We start from the raw sequence: 15,829 nt of genomic DNA, 5'->3' as shown, positions 1-15,829 counted from the left end.
TGACAGATGTTTGTCTTAAATACCTCCGATGACAGGGACGGATAATCTTTATTATCTATTGTAACCAGTAATATAATTTTGTTGAAATTATAGCCTTGTTTGTGTTAATCTGTTCTTAATTTGTAATTCACTTTCAGAACCTGCAAAGCCAGAGGGTCTTAAAGCCTTCAATATTTCATCACATTCCTTCTCACTGAATTGGAGACTACCTTATGGACGTGTGGAAAGGTTTCATGTGGATCTTATTCCTGGTCACGGCTTTGTTACTATCCTAGAACTTGGAGGTGGGGAGTATCGGGTATGTGTTTTTATTGTAGTACTTGAATAGCCAACTTTTGTTTATGCACTGTGCTGATGGGAAAATTCTTTGCAGAACTGACCAACCATGAAGCTTGCTTCTTTAGCTTTTTAACATAGATTAGAATACAAAAGTTCTAATGCCAAATTTGTGAGAGGAAATTTCAACATCTGTGGTTTGTTACCTTAACAACGGTTATAATACTTTTTTTTTATGTCTACTATAAACCTACAGCCAGTCATCCAAGAGTTCATGAATAGTTTAACAAAGGAAGGGCAGAGCTATTGAGTAATACAGGCTCATTAATTGTGTACTTGCCAGGAAGATCTAGCCTTAAATCATTAATGCAGGCAACATTTCCCTGTTAAGCCATCAAAAAGAAGTAGGAGCACTTTTTGATTCTACTGTCTGAAAAAATATAATAATAATAATGACGTTTCTGGTTCTTTTGCTTTTGTTTTTAATTGGAACTGCAGAGACACAGGTATTTTGTATAAATGCTTACTATTAAGGCGTGATGTTTATTTCAAAAGATAAGATAGATGTTGGAAACTTGAAAGTTTTTCAGGGATCTTTATAATATTTTTTTATTTCTTCCCTCAGAAGAGCAGGACTTTCTAATGCTTCACGTGCACTTAAATATTACCATGATGGTACCCTATGATAGACAATTTTTTTTTACAGAATTTTTTTTTACTGTTAATTTTGTTGTTTTTTAATATTGTATGTTATTCAAGTCTTATAGAAGATAACTTAAATACAATTACAAAATGCTATATTGCAGCAAACATATGTGATGTAGTGTTTTTATTGCTGTAATGTGTATTATGTCATGTCACCTTATATAATGTTTAAAATTGTATTATCTGTTTGTACTTATCTTGGCAAAAGACTTATATGGATTAATTTGATATTTTAGGCTGATTTTTCTAGCGTTACTCCTGGAACAACATATAATGCGACAGTTTCTTCAGTTTCTTCTTCAGCATACAGTTCACCAGTCAGTAGAACAGTGACAACTAACGTAACCTGTGAGTTAATTATGACATCACATTTTGCCCATTCCTGGTAAATAATTGCTTGATTTGCTGCTTAAAATATATACAATATTTCTTTATAGGTTACAGTCAGTAATGAGTTTGACCCTGGTATTGCTATTTTTGCATGAAAATATTAGACAGTTATTTGTTGTCTTTAAACCATCATCATGTATACCTGAGTGGTCTAGAAGAAAATTGAAGTTCCTCTAAAAGTTGTTTTTAAGAAGAATCTGGTTATGATTAAAAGTTTTATTAATCCTAATGGATAGTTATGGAAGTATTTGCTCTTATTTGTATATTATGTACTTTACACATTTCAAACTATACATATAGACATCTTCATTTGATATGATTTATTTTAAAAAGTATACTAGTAGCAAACACATTTCCTAAAACAGTGGCACAGATTTCTTTGTAGTTTTAGGTGAAGAATCCTGAAACTGAGCAAGCTATAAAAATCTCTCTTAAAACTGGAAAAATATCTGGCATCAAACTCTATTTTGTCTGTGAAGATTTTGAGCATTCCATTTTTTACATTCTTATAAAAGAATGTTCCTGGTGTTCCAAAAAAGCATTTAATCAGCTTTTGAAATACTGTTCTAGGGAGAAAAAAGCTTCATATTTATGAGCACATTAGTCTTTAAGCACTTCAGAAGTCTATGCTGAAAAATGCTTTATTTGTATGCATTAACTGTGAAGATATATGAATTGTTATCTGATAATTTAGTTGAAGAATGTTCTTTTTGCAGATCCAGGACCCCCGGTGTTCCTTGCCGGTGAAAAAGTAGGATCTGCAGGAATTCTGCTCTCTTGGAATGTACCGCCACATCCAAATGGGAGGATTATATCCTATATTGTTAAATATAAGGAGGTCTGCCCATGGATGCAAACAACTTATACCCAAGTAACAACAAAACCAGATAGTTTGGAAGTTCTTCTCACCAGTCTTAACCCTGGAACAACTTATGAAATTAAGGTAACAATATTAATGACATAGCTTTTGTACTTCGAATTCTGGGTGTATTATACAATATCTGAGATTAAAGTAAATGTAAAGTAAAGTAAAGAATATGAAACTATTTTAGGCACATATAGTACTTTCCTAACCAGCCTACTAATTACTTGTTAAGTTGTGTAGTAAAACACAATGCCCAGTTCTTTTTATTTACCACAGTACTTCTCTTTAATTACAGCAACCGTTAAAATAATTATCATCTCGAAGTCCACTAAAATGTGATTTCTTCTTTTAACATCCTGTTTGACATAACATATTATGTGGAACAGTAACTCAGAGGTAAATGTTCAAAAATATCAAAAGTGGGAGAAGAGCTGTCTAGAGGACAGAAATTCTGTTTTGTAAGGATTTTGAGGTTTAAAATTCTGGCTTTGTTCTGAATCAGAAAAACCCACAAAACTTCTGAATTCTCTACAGAGGAATATTAAAAATAAAAATGGTTTTGGGTTGATGAATATGTTTTGTTTTGACAAAAATCAAAACTTATACTTTCCATTTTTACTTTAAACATTGTATTATGATAAATATAGAGTGTACATAATATAAAATAAAATATTTCAAAATGACAAATTGAAATGCTTCCTTCTGAAGATGTTGTAATGTGACATTGTTGGCACTTGATTTTTTCCAGTTGTCTTTCAAAACAATATTCTGGCAAAATTGGCCTGATGGAATATTGCTCTGTCAAAATTTCTCTGACGGAGAGAAGTCCCATTTTCAATAGTGATTTAAGCACTGAATTTCACTGGGACTCAGGCTGCTAAGTCAGATGAGTTATTTTGAAAACTTTACCCCAATTTCTTTCAGCCATAATGATTTACTTTGTGATATATTCCAAAATGGAAGTTACTTCATTACTCTTGTATTTCCTTGCTGTTAAAATTGTGTGCTTGCTTTCTGGATTTGTGCAGATAATCAATAAATGCATTTCCATAGGTACAGTATATGCAGGCTGAGTATATTGAGATCAGGCATTCTTTTGATATATGTTTTCAAAAAATCTTCTTTAACTTCTCAATAATGAATGACTAGAGGTGAAATGGCCAGAAATTATATACAATTCCCTTGCCAACATTTGTAGCAAGAGGAAAATGCTCATTTTTATGAGGAGGCTTTTTTGAGCAAATAAGAAGTTAGACTTGTATGCCTTCTTGTGCTGCAGTTTCACACAGACTCAGGGCTGTATAAATATCTTATAATTTCAGATTGTGAGTAACACAGTGCACAAATTTCCTTTCAGAATTTGTACTCGCACATTATACAGTAAAAAACTGAAATATGGCTTATTTAGTTATGCCTTGCATTGTGTGAAAGCTCCTTGTGTGACTCTTGGTACTGATGACCATATGGATAAAAGTCAGTATATGTGTGGTACAGAAAAGCAAAGGTTCAGCTATTAATAGAGAATATACCATTTGCTTAGGCCCTAACCAGGGAAAACTGCCCTGACAAAGTTGAACAGATAGGGGTGGAGTTTCAGTATAAAATTCCAAACAGCATAATAATTTTAATCTGTTCTATTCATTATAATTATTAAAATTCTTGCACATTCCATTTCCTACTTCGTACATGTAACTTGCCTAGGAAAATTGCAAAATGCTATTGTTTTCTTCGCCCTGAGCTTTAATGGTCCTGTCTTCTACTTCAGTGGTTCTCAACCTTTTTGGACTCAGGACCCATTTGTAAATGTTTATGGCCTGTTGTGACCCAGTAAATAGTCTGGGGGTGGAGGTCTTGAGGTGGTTTTGGGCAGATCCTCCCCCTCAGGGGGCTTGGGTCCTGTCCACACTCATCCCACAGTGGTGGTTCCTGCAGCTCCTGTACTGTGGGGCTGGCTGGGCTTGACTCTATGCTCTGGGCCTTGCAGTCTCTGGATTTGCAGTGCTGCTCAGGTTTGGCCCTGCCCCCCGACTGGACCAAATTTGTGTAATTGGACTTGTGACCTGGCTCATGGGCTTGCAGTGCCACTCACTCAAATTTGGCCTGCCCATACTCCCATCATCATGATGACTGGGCTATACCTGAGTAGCGCTTGGACCAGAGGTTGCAGTGCCTGGAGCAGGGAGGTGAACCCAGCCAGCCCCGTGGGACAGGAGCCACAGGAACTGCCGCATGACCCTTTGAAACATTCTGGTGACCCAATTTTGGGTTTGGGATTTGTTGTGGGGAGACAACGAATCTGTTGGCGTTCCCCAACAGAAGTAGGTGTTATGGACAAACTGAGTGTTCTTCACTTACTGTTGCCAGAAATTTTGTCAGCTAGCGTAGAGATTTTTCATATTTGTTATAATAAAGCTGCAGTCTTGTCAGCCATTCAGATGGTGAGTCCATACTGTTGCATGAGAATTGCTGGGAGATCCATATGCTTCTAAAAAGAAAATGTAGATGAATGTGTAAAGAGCCTTTTTTGAGTGAATATCATTGGTTGAGAATTATTGTATTTAATATTTATCCATTAAAAGTTCAGTGTAAATTAAACAATTGCAGCTGAAAAAAGGAAAATTCATTTGTATAATTGTCATTCAACATGTACAGCTTATACTATATATATGCATGGCTATTGACACTATATATTATGTGAACTCTCTAATGTGACTGTTTCGGTTTATTGTAGGTTGCTGCTGAGAACAGTGCTGGCATTGGAGTATTTAGTGATCCTTTTCTCTTTCAAACTGCAGAAAGTGGTAATTTCAGTAAAGCTTCCATCAATCCAATGTATTCTTATAAATTGTCTCTGAATTTTTCTTTTAAAGTAATAGAATCAAAAATTCAGATACACTGAGGAGCAAATCCTGATCCTTTCATTGTGGCTACAGAGGGACTCACGTGCAGTGGAAATGGTGCCATTTTGCCATGCCTGGCAGAGGCAGGATTTAGGGTGCCCTAGTGCATGCGGTCCTCGTTCATTATGTGCTGTGAATCCCAGCTCTGCAAGGCTCCACACATCTCCCTATGCAGATGAGTTGGAGGAAATCAAGACAGAGATAGCTGATCAGATACTAAATAAACCCACCAGCTATTGCCCACTGCAATAGAGTCAGGAATAGCCCCCTTGCACCAAGCCCAGCTTCTAACAAATATAATACACAGTGTTTCTTACTGTGTTGCCTCTTAATGCTGACACCAAAAGCTCAGTTATAATGCATACCTGAAATTAGAATCTGACTGAGAACATCTGACGTTTTACTAATTTTTCATAACATTCTAAGTCTATGATTGTTATTAATTTACATTATGGGGTCCTTATCCTACAAACACTCTGGTAGAAATTCATCTCTATGCCGAGAGCTAGCATAAGGCTCATTTTGAGAGCTTAGGTGCGATTTAAGTGGTGATACGCCTTTTGCTAGTCCTTTGCAAAGAGTGAATTTCACTCTCTATGCATGGAATTCCCATTAATTTCAGCAGGAGTTTTCTGCATACTGAGTGCTGAGCACCCCAGCACCCACTGAAGTCAGTGAAAGATGCTAAGCATTTTGTGGTTTGATTCTTAAGGATGGAACATTTAAATGTTCTGAGATAAATTATCATCTAGGAAACCCCCCCATAAATGAGAACTTTCTAAATGGAGCGGTACAGAACTGCTGCTTTTCCTTTTGCAAATAATTGCGTGCAAACATAATATTGTAATTAGCATACTGTATTTAAGTTTAACAGAGGGCCAAGATACACCATTTTGCCCTATAAAGGCATTACTGCTTCTCAGAAATTGTTTGCACAATTCTACTTACATATGATTCATTTAAAATAGAAATCCTCAGTATAGTTCTAGCTGAAATAATGAAGAAAAGAAAGCTCCAAGCAACTGCATTTGTAATTTTGGTTCTCTTTTTAAGTATCACAGCTCTGAGAGTTAAAAAAACAACATCATAATTACCACCACTAAGAGGATAATAAACTTGTTATATTTTTGTACCTAAAATACGAAAGTTTATTTTGGATATAAATTGCTTGAATAGTTAAAGACTTGCTGTTGCAAGTTTTTGATTCATGAATACTAATCACGACAGGAGACATTGTCTGGAAAGGAGTAGTATGGAGAGGTAGAAAGAAAATCCAGAAATAAAGCCCCTATTCAACAAAGCACTTAAGCAGGAGGCTTGGAGGACCTGTCCCTTATTAGTTATGGGAGATTTTCTATAATGTTGAATATGAATATATTTATTTAAATAAACTCATTTTTCAACACAATATTTTAGTTTATGCAATCTGGATCTGAACCTTAGGTATGGCATTTCAGATAGTCCTCTGTACCTCTGGATGTTTACTTGACTCACTCAAGAACTTGAACCTTTTGAGGTCCTATTTGAGTCTAGATAAGGATATGCAATATTCCATTTCCTTATAGTGCGAATTGATTTGCTGACCCAATGGACACATCAAACTGCTATTGATACAAAGAAAATTATTTCTTGGTAACATACCATCCTGTATTGGGAAATGATTAATCAAACAAATACAGAAAATATAGTAAAAGCAGCAAAGAATCCTGTGGCACCTTATAGACTAACAGACGTTTTGGAGCATGAGCTTTCATGGGTGAATACCCACTTCCTCAGATGCATCTGAGGAAGTGGGTATTCACCCACGAAAGCTCATGCTCCAAAACGTCTGTTAGTCTATAAGGTGCCACAGGATTCTTTGCTGCTTTTACAGATCCAGACTAACACGGCTACCCCTCTGATACTTGAGAAAATATAGTATAAATCCAAATATTAAGGGAACCGTTTTTAATTTACCAAAATGTTGAGGTTTCCCAATCAGTATTTTTCATTATTATTCTCTGAAGTAGAATGGTTCAATTTACTAGTTTAGATTAATCTATTTTAAAATTTAAATTAAAAGTAATTTTATAAGGATAATTCATCAGGAGGGATGAAATCACATTTTTAAAATCTACCTTCTGCCTCAGAGCACTGATTTACCATTTGACTGGTTATACCGCACACTTACCCATCCCCCCAAAAGACACACATCCCCAAACCTCTCAAACCAGTTCATTCAGTTGCAGCAGTTTGCCGGATCTCAGTTGCAGAAGCAATTGCTGGATTTGGGGTTTTTTTTCAGAAAAAACAGTTTTTCAATTAGAAAATGCTAATTCATCAAAGTCAAACCTAAAACTTTTGCTGTGAAAGTGGCAGTTTCAATATAACTTTTGTTGAGAAGGTTTCGTGGTTAGAGCACTCACCTAAGATGCAAGATCGCTGGGAGACCCAATTCAAGTCCATGCTCTCCCTGATCCAGAAAAGGGAGTTGACCCCACTTCTCCCACATCCTGGGGGAGGGCCATAACCAATAGGTTATTCTGTTGTCAAGCTCTCCTGTTGGAGCTGTTCCACTTTGTTTAAATAATTATTCATTGGTGTAGGGAGGGAGCCCAGGTGTCCCAGATTTCAGGTGAGTGACCTAACCACTGGACAATAGAGTCAATCTCTTTGTGGCCCAAAGTATGTTGAATTATTTATACAAAGTGGAACAGCTCCAATAGGAGAGATTGAGAAAGGGAGGCTGACTCTGTTGCCTAGTGTAAAGTTTTATCATTTGAAAGCTAGAAATAGAAACAATATGGAAGTATCTTTTTCCAGTCCTTTGAAATTCATTGGACTGGAAGAATCTTTTAGGTTATGTCTACAGAGTGAGTGGCAGCGACTCCCAGAGCCTGGATTAGCAGACTCAGGCTTGTGGTATGGTACTTAAAATAGCTGTGTCAACATAGTGGTTTGGGCTGGAGCTCAGGCTCGGCAACCTAGGGAAGGGGTGGGTTTCAGAGTCTAAGCTCCAGACCAAGCTGCAACGTCTACACAGCTCTTTTTACACCATAGCGCAAGCCCCACAAGCCCAACTCTTTTATGTAGATGTACCCCTAAAGGGACAGAGGAAATATATTCAATATTTTGCTAATAGGGACGATCCTTCCTTAATAACCATTGACAAAAATGTTTTTATGAGAGCACTAGTACAAATTTATATTTTAAAAAGAAAAATAACCAACCACCATACTTGGAGAGAGCATACAACTTTTAAAATCTGAAAATTGTCTCTGAGATATTATGGTGATGAATGATTTTAATGCCTGGAAACAAGAAATAGAGAAAGCAGCCATAGCACAGGAATCTGGAACAAAGAGGAATAAAGAAGGATTAATTGAATTTTGAAAGTCATTTCAGATTAGAAATGTTACTTCTGAAATACACATATTGCTACAAAGAATTGTATGCATTACTGGTTTTGTTTTGTTTCTTAGCTCCCGGTAAAGTGGTGAATCTCACAGTTGAGGCCTTAAATTATTCAGCTGTAAATCTGATATGGTTTCTGCCTCAGCAACCAAATGGAAAGATAACCAGTTTCAAGATTAGTGTGAAACATGCAAGAAGTGGAATTGTAGTGAAAGATGTTTCTGTTAAAGTGGAGGACATTCTATCTGGGAGGCTACCAGAATGTAATGTAAGTGTTAAAAACAATTTAATTAGAGATGGACTCAAGGGATGAAATGTGGTTCCACATTTGCATTTTGAACGCCTCCAAAATCTGGGGGCCTGTGGGATATGGTTCAGGTCAGTTTCTAATTTTATAATTGGTTGTAGGTCTAGGTTCTGCAAACTGACGTACTGGGTACAGACAGATCTTTTTCTGAGCTAGAGCTGGTCAAATTTTTTCTGACAGAACAGTTTTCCAGTGAAAAATGCAGTTTAGTCAAAATTAAAATGATTCACAGAAACTTGTTGATTCTGATGAAATCTTTGATATAAAAATATTGAAATTGTTTGGATTCTCATTTTGTTTGGACGTTTAAAAGTTTAATTTTGACTTTATTATTATTATTATTATTATTATTATTAAATATACATTTTTTATTTATTCTCAAGTCAAAATTAAACTTTTAAACATTAGCTAAACAGAATGAAAATCTAAACAATTTCAATATTTATTTCATTTCAACATATATATAAAATGATTAACCATTACTGAAACATACATATATAAGTTGAAACAAAATGACAAAGTCAAAATGCATTTTTTCACATTTATTGAAATGTTTCTAAATTTCCAAATTGAAATCTTTTGGATTTTCAGTTACATAAAAAATTTAAAGTTTCAAACTTTTTGTTTTGATTTGGAACGAAAACATGTCTAAATTTTGGAATTTCCAGTGGGTCAGAAATTCCATTTTCCAATAGAGATCTAGTCTGGGTAAAGTTTCTGTGACTTCAAGGACTCCACATGGCCTGAGTTGGAATTTGCCTAGGATGAATACCTTGATCTTGTGAGAAGTGCCATTTATGACTCCGTATTGTCAGGACCTTCGGTTCATATTTTATCTGAATGAGGATTTCCAGCATTACAAAGCCTCCTAACATCAAAATGAGTTAGTTTGGTACCATTTCAGAAGGAAGAGTGCCACCTATTAAATTACTTGCACCACTTATTGCAGCATCTCGGTTTTTCTTGACATTCTCTTATATAGCTGCTGATCATGTTCAACCTTTTCTAGCCGATCAGCTCTATTTGGATTTAGAGTATAGTAGAACGTTACTAATTTGTGCCAATTACTGGGAGACTCATGGAACAGAATGGTTGAATACTGGAAACCAAATCTGCAATGTTTCATCAACAACAGATTTTTGGTTCTATTCAGCCATATTTGATACTGTTAGTATTTGTTAATTTGTGATGTAGAATCAGGCCTGAAGGAGTGGAATGAGCTGCATCCCCTGCGCTGTTAATGATGCCATCAGAAGGAAGATGATAACCTGCATTTACGTGGTGACAAGTGAAAGAAAAACTAATTTTCAACTATTTTGTTTTAAAGATGCAGTGTTTGTAATTTTTGTGTCTACACATTTACCATTGTTGATCTGGCATGACAGTTTTTAAATTTAGTTTATTTTTATCAGCTTTTTCAGATTACTTTTTTGGTGTTGTGAAAATCAAATTATTTGAGCTTTCTCGAGTTACCAACCTTTTTGCATTCAATTTTTCTCTTGAATGCAAGCCGAAGGCTTTCATTGATTTTTGGCCTTAGGGTTTGTAGGTAACTTTTATCCTACTAGTTAATATTTTAAAATGTCCACATTTTATAGCTATATAAAGAGGTATGATATTGCAAAGACCTATAGTTCAGCAGTGATTGATGCAAAATGGCTAAGTAATAGGTTTAACTTTTCATGGTTCATATTTAATCTTTCTAGGAAAACAGTGAATCATTTTTGTGGAGTACTACCACCCCTTCAACTACTTTTGGCAAATCTACATTTCCTTCACGGGCTATGTTTACACCAAGTACAGTAGCACCTAGTCAAATGAGCTCTGTCTGGAATGAACCTATTAGTTTTGTTGTGACTCATCTTAGACCATACACCACTTATCTTTTTGAAGTCTCTGCCGTTACCACTGAAGCAGGTTATATTGACAGCACAATTGTCAGGACACCAGAAGCAGGTATGTTTTGCTTTCAGAGAAAAAAATTTTAACTACAGAGAAAAATCAACATGTTAAATTCTGAGATTTATTTTAAAATATAAACCAAAGGGATTCCAGGTTATATTGCAGGATGCTTTAGACTGTGATTCTGTCTTCAACTAGATCTCAGACTGTGTTTCAATACATACATTATTTGTTTTATAGTTCCTGGTATGCTTAATCAGTTGCACCAGATGAGAGCAATAGAATGTGTACATACAGTATACAATATAATGTAGAAAAGAGTGTAGATGGGAGTTGAGTTTTTGTGGGAAATAGAGTAAAGCAAAGTATGATTATCTAAAAGAGAAGGGAAATACTGTAGGTTCTTAAATCTATGAAAACCTGAGGATAGCACAAAGCACGACAGAAATGTAATTCATGGCAGGAAGCTATAGGAGAACTTGGACTAGGAAAAGGTGGGTAAAGATGGCAGACTTAGTATTTCAAAGGGTGAACAGTGTAGTAGTGTACATGGGTCTATGTGCTATGATGCTTGTTGCCAGGATGAAATACAAACGTGTAAATAAGCTCATGTTAAGAAGTGGTAAAGAGCCATCAGTACCTGAGCCAAACTCTGCTTAGCATCCCTGGTAAAGCTCTCTCCTCACCACTTCTGAGAGCTGGGTGTAATTTGTCCTGTTTTTCATCTGCATCACACTGAGTGCTGGGATTCCAATGAGGATACTCAGCACCTCTGAGGAGGTGTTCAGCATGTCCCAGGCAGGCCCAAAGCCCAAAATCTAATTCTTAGTTCTCACATAAGTTCTGCCACTACTTCTGCACTCCTGTAGTTCAGGAGTGTCCACAACTTCCCACAGCCAGTCAATCATATTTCCCTGCAGCTATAGAGAAATAGTGTGGAAGAGAGAGAAACCTTTCCCAATGTTCCGCTGTAAGGATCCACAGCTTGAAAGGCAGTCCTAGAGCCAGCCATTGAATCCTAGGACTCTCAATACATTGCAAGTGATCTGTCACCAGGGGGCCAGGGTTGGAAACCAAGATTGCCTGCTAACTGGCACGTTGCCGAAGACTGTTCATCAGTTGGATAGTGCAGCAATCTTTTATCTAGCACTGTTTGGCAATTCTGGGCTCTTCTTTCCTATGTCAGAATTCATACTAATTTGCAGACGAAAAGAGGTCTGACTCTTTCCTAATATTGTATAGGATTGAAAGAGGATGGGGACAGGTGTTCTTAAGGTGGGGGGGCTTTTGGCTAAGGGTGCTAAACCCCACTTGGTTTTATAGCTCAGTGTTTTGAGCATTGGCCTGCTAAACCCAGGGTTGTGAGTTCAGTCCTTGGGGGGTGGGGGTGGCATTTAGGGATATGGAGCAAAAATCTGTCTGGGGATTGGTCCTGCTTTGAGCAGGGGGTTGGACTAGATGACCTCCTGAGGTCCCTTCCAACCCTGATATTCTATGATTCTATATTTGAATGGTTTTGTTACAGATAAAGAACCCTAAATATCTACTTCTGACTAGGATAAAGTTCTGTGTAGTTCCTAGTCTGATTCAGAGCTGTCATCCAACTTTTTCTCTCAGGTTTTCAAACTGTTAATGTGCTAGGACAGGTGTATTGGCCGTAAGCAAAGCTCAAGTAAAAGGGCTCTGCTCTGCAAAAGAATATCAAGGGTGAAAGGATAGAATCCTCAGTCCCAGCTGATCCAGGATGTCTGTGCAACTTGGTTGAAGCTGTTATTGTAAGGTCTGGAGGAGCAGGGCCTGCTCCAGCATTTTTGCTGCCCCAAGTGGTGAAAATTTTTTTTAAAAAGCCACCACCAGCGGCTTTTCGGCAGCTGCTGTACTGCCGCCGCTGCTTCATTCTTTGGCAGTGGGTCCTTCTGGGACCCGCCACCAAATTGCTGCCGAAGACCCAGATGTGTCGCCGCTTTGTGTTGGCCGCCCCAAGCACCTGCTTGCTGCGCTGGTGCCTGGAGCCGGCCCTGTGGAGGAGGAACTAGTAGATGGCATTCTGTTCCCCTAAGCAGAGTTTGGCTAGTGGATCTCTGATGTGCACAGATCCACTGACCACATCTAGGGCCAGCCCAAATTACTTAATCCTCACTGAGCTTCAGAGGCCCAGTGTGACACACAAGTTGAGGATTCTTAGGACATAGGGTCTCTGTTGGTTTTACTCTCCTGTGCATCCAAAAATGCTGCTGTGGGGCCTTACATGCATGTGTAAGGCATGCCAGGATTTTGTTTCCAGGCTGAAGTGAGTGCTGATTGTGGGTTTTTCCTGGGGACATTATAGATAAATGAACTTTTTTCCTCATGATTTTTCTTCTCTGATGTTTGATTTAGCTTTAATAGAAATTTGTACAAACATTTTAAATTTTTCCAAATACAAAAAAGCTAAAGCTTGTATTGAACTATGCAGATTATAGTGCAAATCCAATATTATAACTTCAATCTGGGTATTTAAAAAACAATGTTTATACATGCAAGTGCCTGGATATACCGTTTATTTTTTGCAAGGGATTTTGGTTTAGGAGTGCTGCTTTGCATTGATTGCAAAGAGCCTGGCCCTCTCATCCAGACATTGAAACCCTCCCCCACCCCACAACTGACTCATGGTTACCCTCAAAGTTGCCAGAACTTTTTCACATTCTCCATCATCAAGCAAAATAACGCCACCTCCCTCAAGCTACTGAAATCCCCACCTCCTACTCCAGTGCCTTGACCCTCCCACCTTAGCATGTGATGCCACCCAAACTACCTGTCAACTGCCAAATTCTCCTGCTTTCTTTTAGGATCAAATGCTGAGTAGCTGGGATAAGCTCTGCAGAGAAGTGTGATTTGAGGGTGAGGAATCTGCAGCCTAAGTAACTTCCTGTGACATGCAGCAGGCTGGAGCGCTGTGAATCCTCTGGCTCTGCGCTACTCTCTTTCAGTCATCCCTACATGCCTCTTCTAAATCCTGCTCCCTTCCGACATGCACTGTGAAACTACATTAATTTGCTGCCACAGGATCTCCTGTGGCCACAGAGGCAAAGGTGACCACATGACTCTTAATGACAAGTACCCCACCTTGGACTCATTCCCAGCTGCTGAAACCATTCAAGTCCCCTCCTAGTTGACTCATCCCAGCTCTGCTGAACCCCTTGCCCATCCTTTGCAATGACAGGGCTCTTCTTGCTTACAGTGCTATTTGAGAATCCATTTCCTTTTTTGTTTTGCTACTCATTTATGGGTTTAAAATTTTTGGACATGACTGTATTATAATTAAAAGTTATTACCAGATGTCTTGTGCAAAATCCAGCACTTGCATATTTTGTCACTGAGGATGGGATCAAGTGGAATCAAATAATACTTCTATGAGTTATGTGACAGGATTTGGCCATGAAAAAGAATTGCAGCCTCTCTTGATTCCTTTTAAACCCTGACATTTTAAGAATAATATGTGAGTGTAGCTGATACCATTAGAGTTGGCAAGATTACTTTATCATTCTTGGTTATCTTCACTGAGTAGCACCTAAGAAATTCTTCAGGATTGACAGGAGCTCTCTTTTCTTTCATTGGCAGCTGTTCTTATTTTGACAACTAGCTCAATAGGAGAGAGTTGTCTTTTTGTTTCTGTGATTGACATTGTTTTGAATAATACCATTTTTACCTCAGGTTTGTTCCAAAAAACGGAGGTGTTTGAGCTGTACACAAACAGCAAAATGGCTGAGATATTGTTATGGCAGTACATGAATAACATTGTTCATGTGCTTTTTTGCAAGATTGGAGCTTTGGGCAGTATTGAAGGTCATCAAATTAGTTTTAGGAGACCTGGAGTATGAAAAGAGAGAGACTGCTTACCTGTTGATCAAACTATCTATCACCGTAGAATCTGAGTGCCTTTCACTGTAAAATCAATAGCAATTGCGACATTCCTATTAGACTTGATGGAGTCTCTGATACTTCTCCCTTTTCAGGTTCAATTGCACATTCGTAGCTGTCTTGCAAGATAAATTACCAACTACTCCCCCCCCTTTAATTAAAAGGAAGTAAATTTAAATCAGAAAGAAAATTTCATATTAATAGAAATCCTACTTTTCCAATTTACATGATGTTTTTAATGTCTTTTTCTGATCTTATTTTATATTTAATATGAATATTATATGATGCTTCTGGGAAACCCTAATATGAATTATATGTGTATACATTTTTCCCAATGTTGTTTTAGTTCCAGAAGATCCACCCCAGAATTTTGCCAAAGGCAACATTACCGGAAAGTCCTTCTCAGTGTCTTGGGAACCACCAACCATAGTAACAGGAAAGTTTAGTTACAGAGTTGAGTTATATGGACCGTCTGGTAAGTGTCTATCATTGTTAGGCTAATTTTCTTTCAATAATTACATCACCTAACATTCTAAAAATGGATAGTTGAACACTAATCTTTCCTTTTATGAAATTAGGCTTGGTAATAATTCTCTGATAACTTCTCAGTGAAAACTATGTTTGTCATGGGGTTCACTCATTGCTAGAGTGCCTCCTCATGGCTGTGTCTTGCAAATCAGCTCTCATCCAGTCTAACACCCCTTTCCTCACACGGTGGCCCCTCCTTGGTTGCCAGGACTCATAGTGCTCCCTCTTCATGACTCAGCCTCCAATCAGGTCATTGTACAGTCCTCCTCTACCAAAGTCCCGCGGGATCAGCTATCCTCATGCTGCTCCAGACAGTCTTCCAGTCCAGGACCAGGCCCTCTGCCACTTTTCCAGCAGCTGGTGGGGGAACCTGGGCCCACCCACTACTCTGGGCTCCAATCCAAGGACTTTATGGGTATATCTACACTACTTGCTGGATTGGCAGGCAGCGACTGATACAGCAGGGGTTGATTTATTGCGTCTAGTCTAGATGCGATAAATCGACCCCCGAGCACTCTTCCTTTGTTTCCTGTACTCCACCGCCACGAGAGGCGCAGGTGGAGTCAACGGGGGAGCAGCAGCAGTCGCCTCACTGCAGCGAAGACACTGCAGTAAGTAGGTCTAAATACATCGACTTCAGCTACATTATTCATGTAGCCGAAG

The 15,829-nt window shown here is 37.9% G+C and overlaps 1 protein-coding gene across 1 annotated transcript in view; it reads left to right on the top strand.

The window, feature by feature from the left end:
• The first annotated feature begins 728 nt into the window (after window positions 1–728).
• The window catches only part of PTPRQ (protein tyrosine phosphatase receptor type Q), a 161,742-nt gene continuing 146,641 nt past the window's right edge, over window positions 729–15,829 (top strand). Inside the window, exons 1-7 of the mRNA XM_030549449.1 lie at window positions 729–782; window positions 1,218–1,329; window positions 2,088–2,314; window positions 4,968–5,037; window positions 8,598–8,797; window positions 10,543–10,792; window positions 14,985–15,113. Of these exons, the coding sequence (XP_030405309.1) occupies window positions 729–782; window positions 1,218–1,329; window positions 2,088–2,314; window positions 4,968–5,037; window positions 8,598–8,797; window positions 10,543–10,792; window positions 14,985–15,113 (1,042 nt within the window). The remainder of the gene's footprint in view (window positions 783–1,217; window positions 1,330–2,087; window positions 2,315–4,967; window positions 5,038–8,597; window positions 8,798–10,542; window positions 10,793–14,984; window positions 15,114–15,829) is intronic.

Source organism: Gopherus evgoodei, chromosome 1, assembly GCF_007399415.2.
Source record: "Gopherus evgoodei ecotype Sinaloan lineage chromosome 1, rGopEvg1_v1.p, whole genome shotgun sequence".
Taxonomy (NCBI): Eukaryota; Metazoa; Chordata; order Testudines; family Testudinidae; genus Gopherus; species Gopherus evgoodei.
Note: the sequence above shows the minus strand (reverse complement) of the source record. Positions and strands in the feature narration are given on the sequence as shown.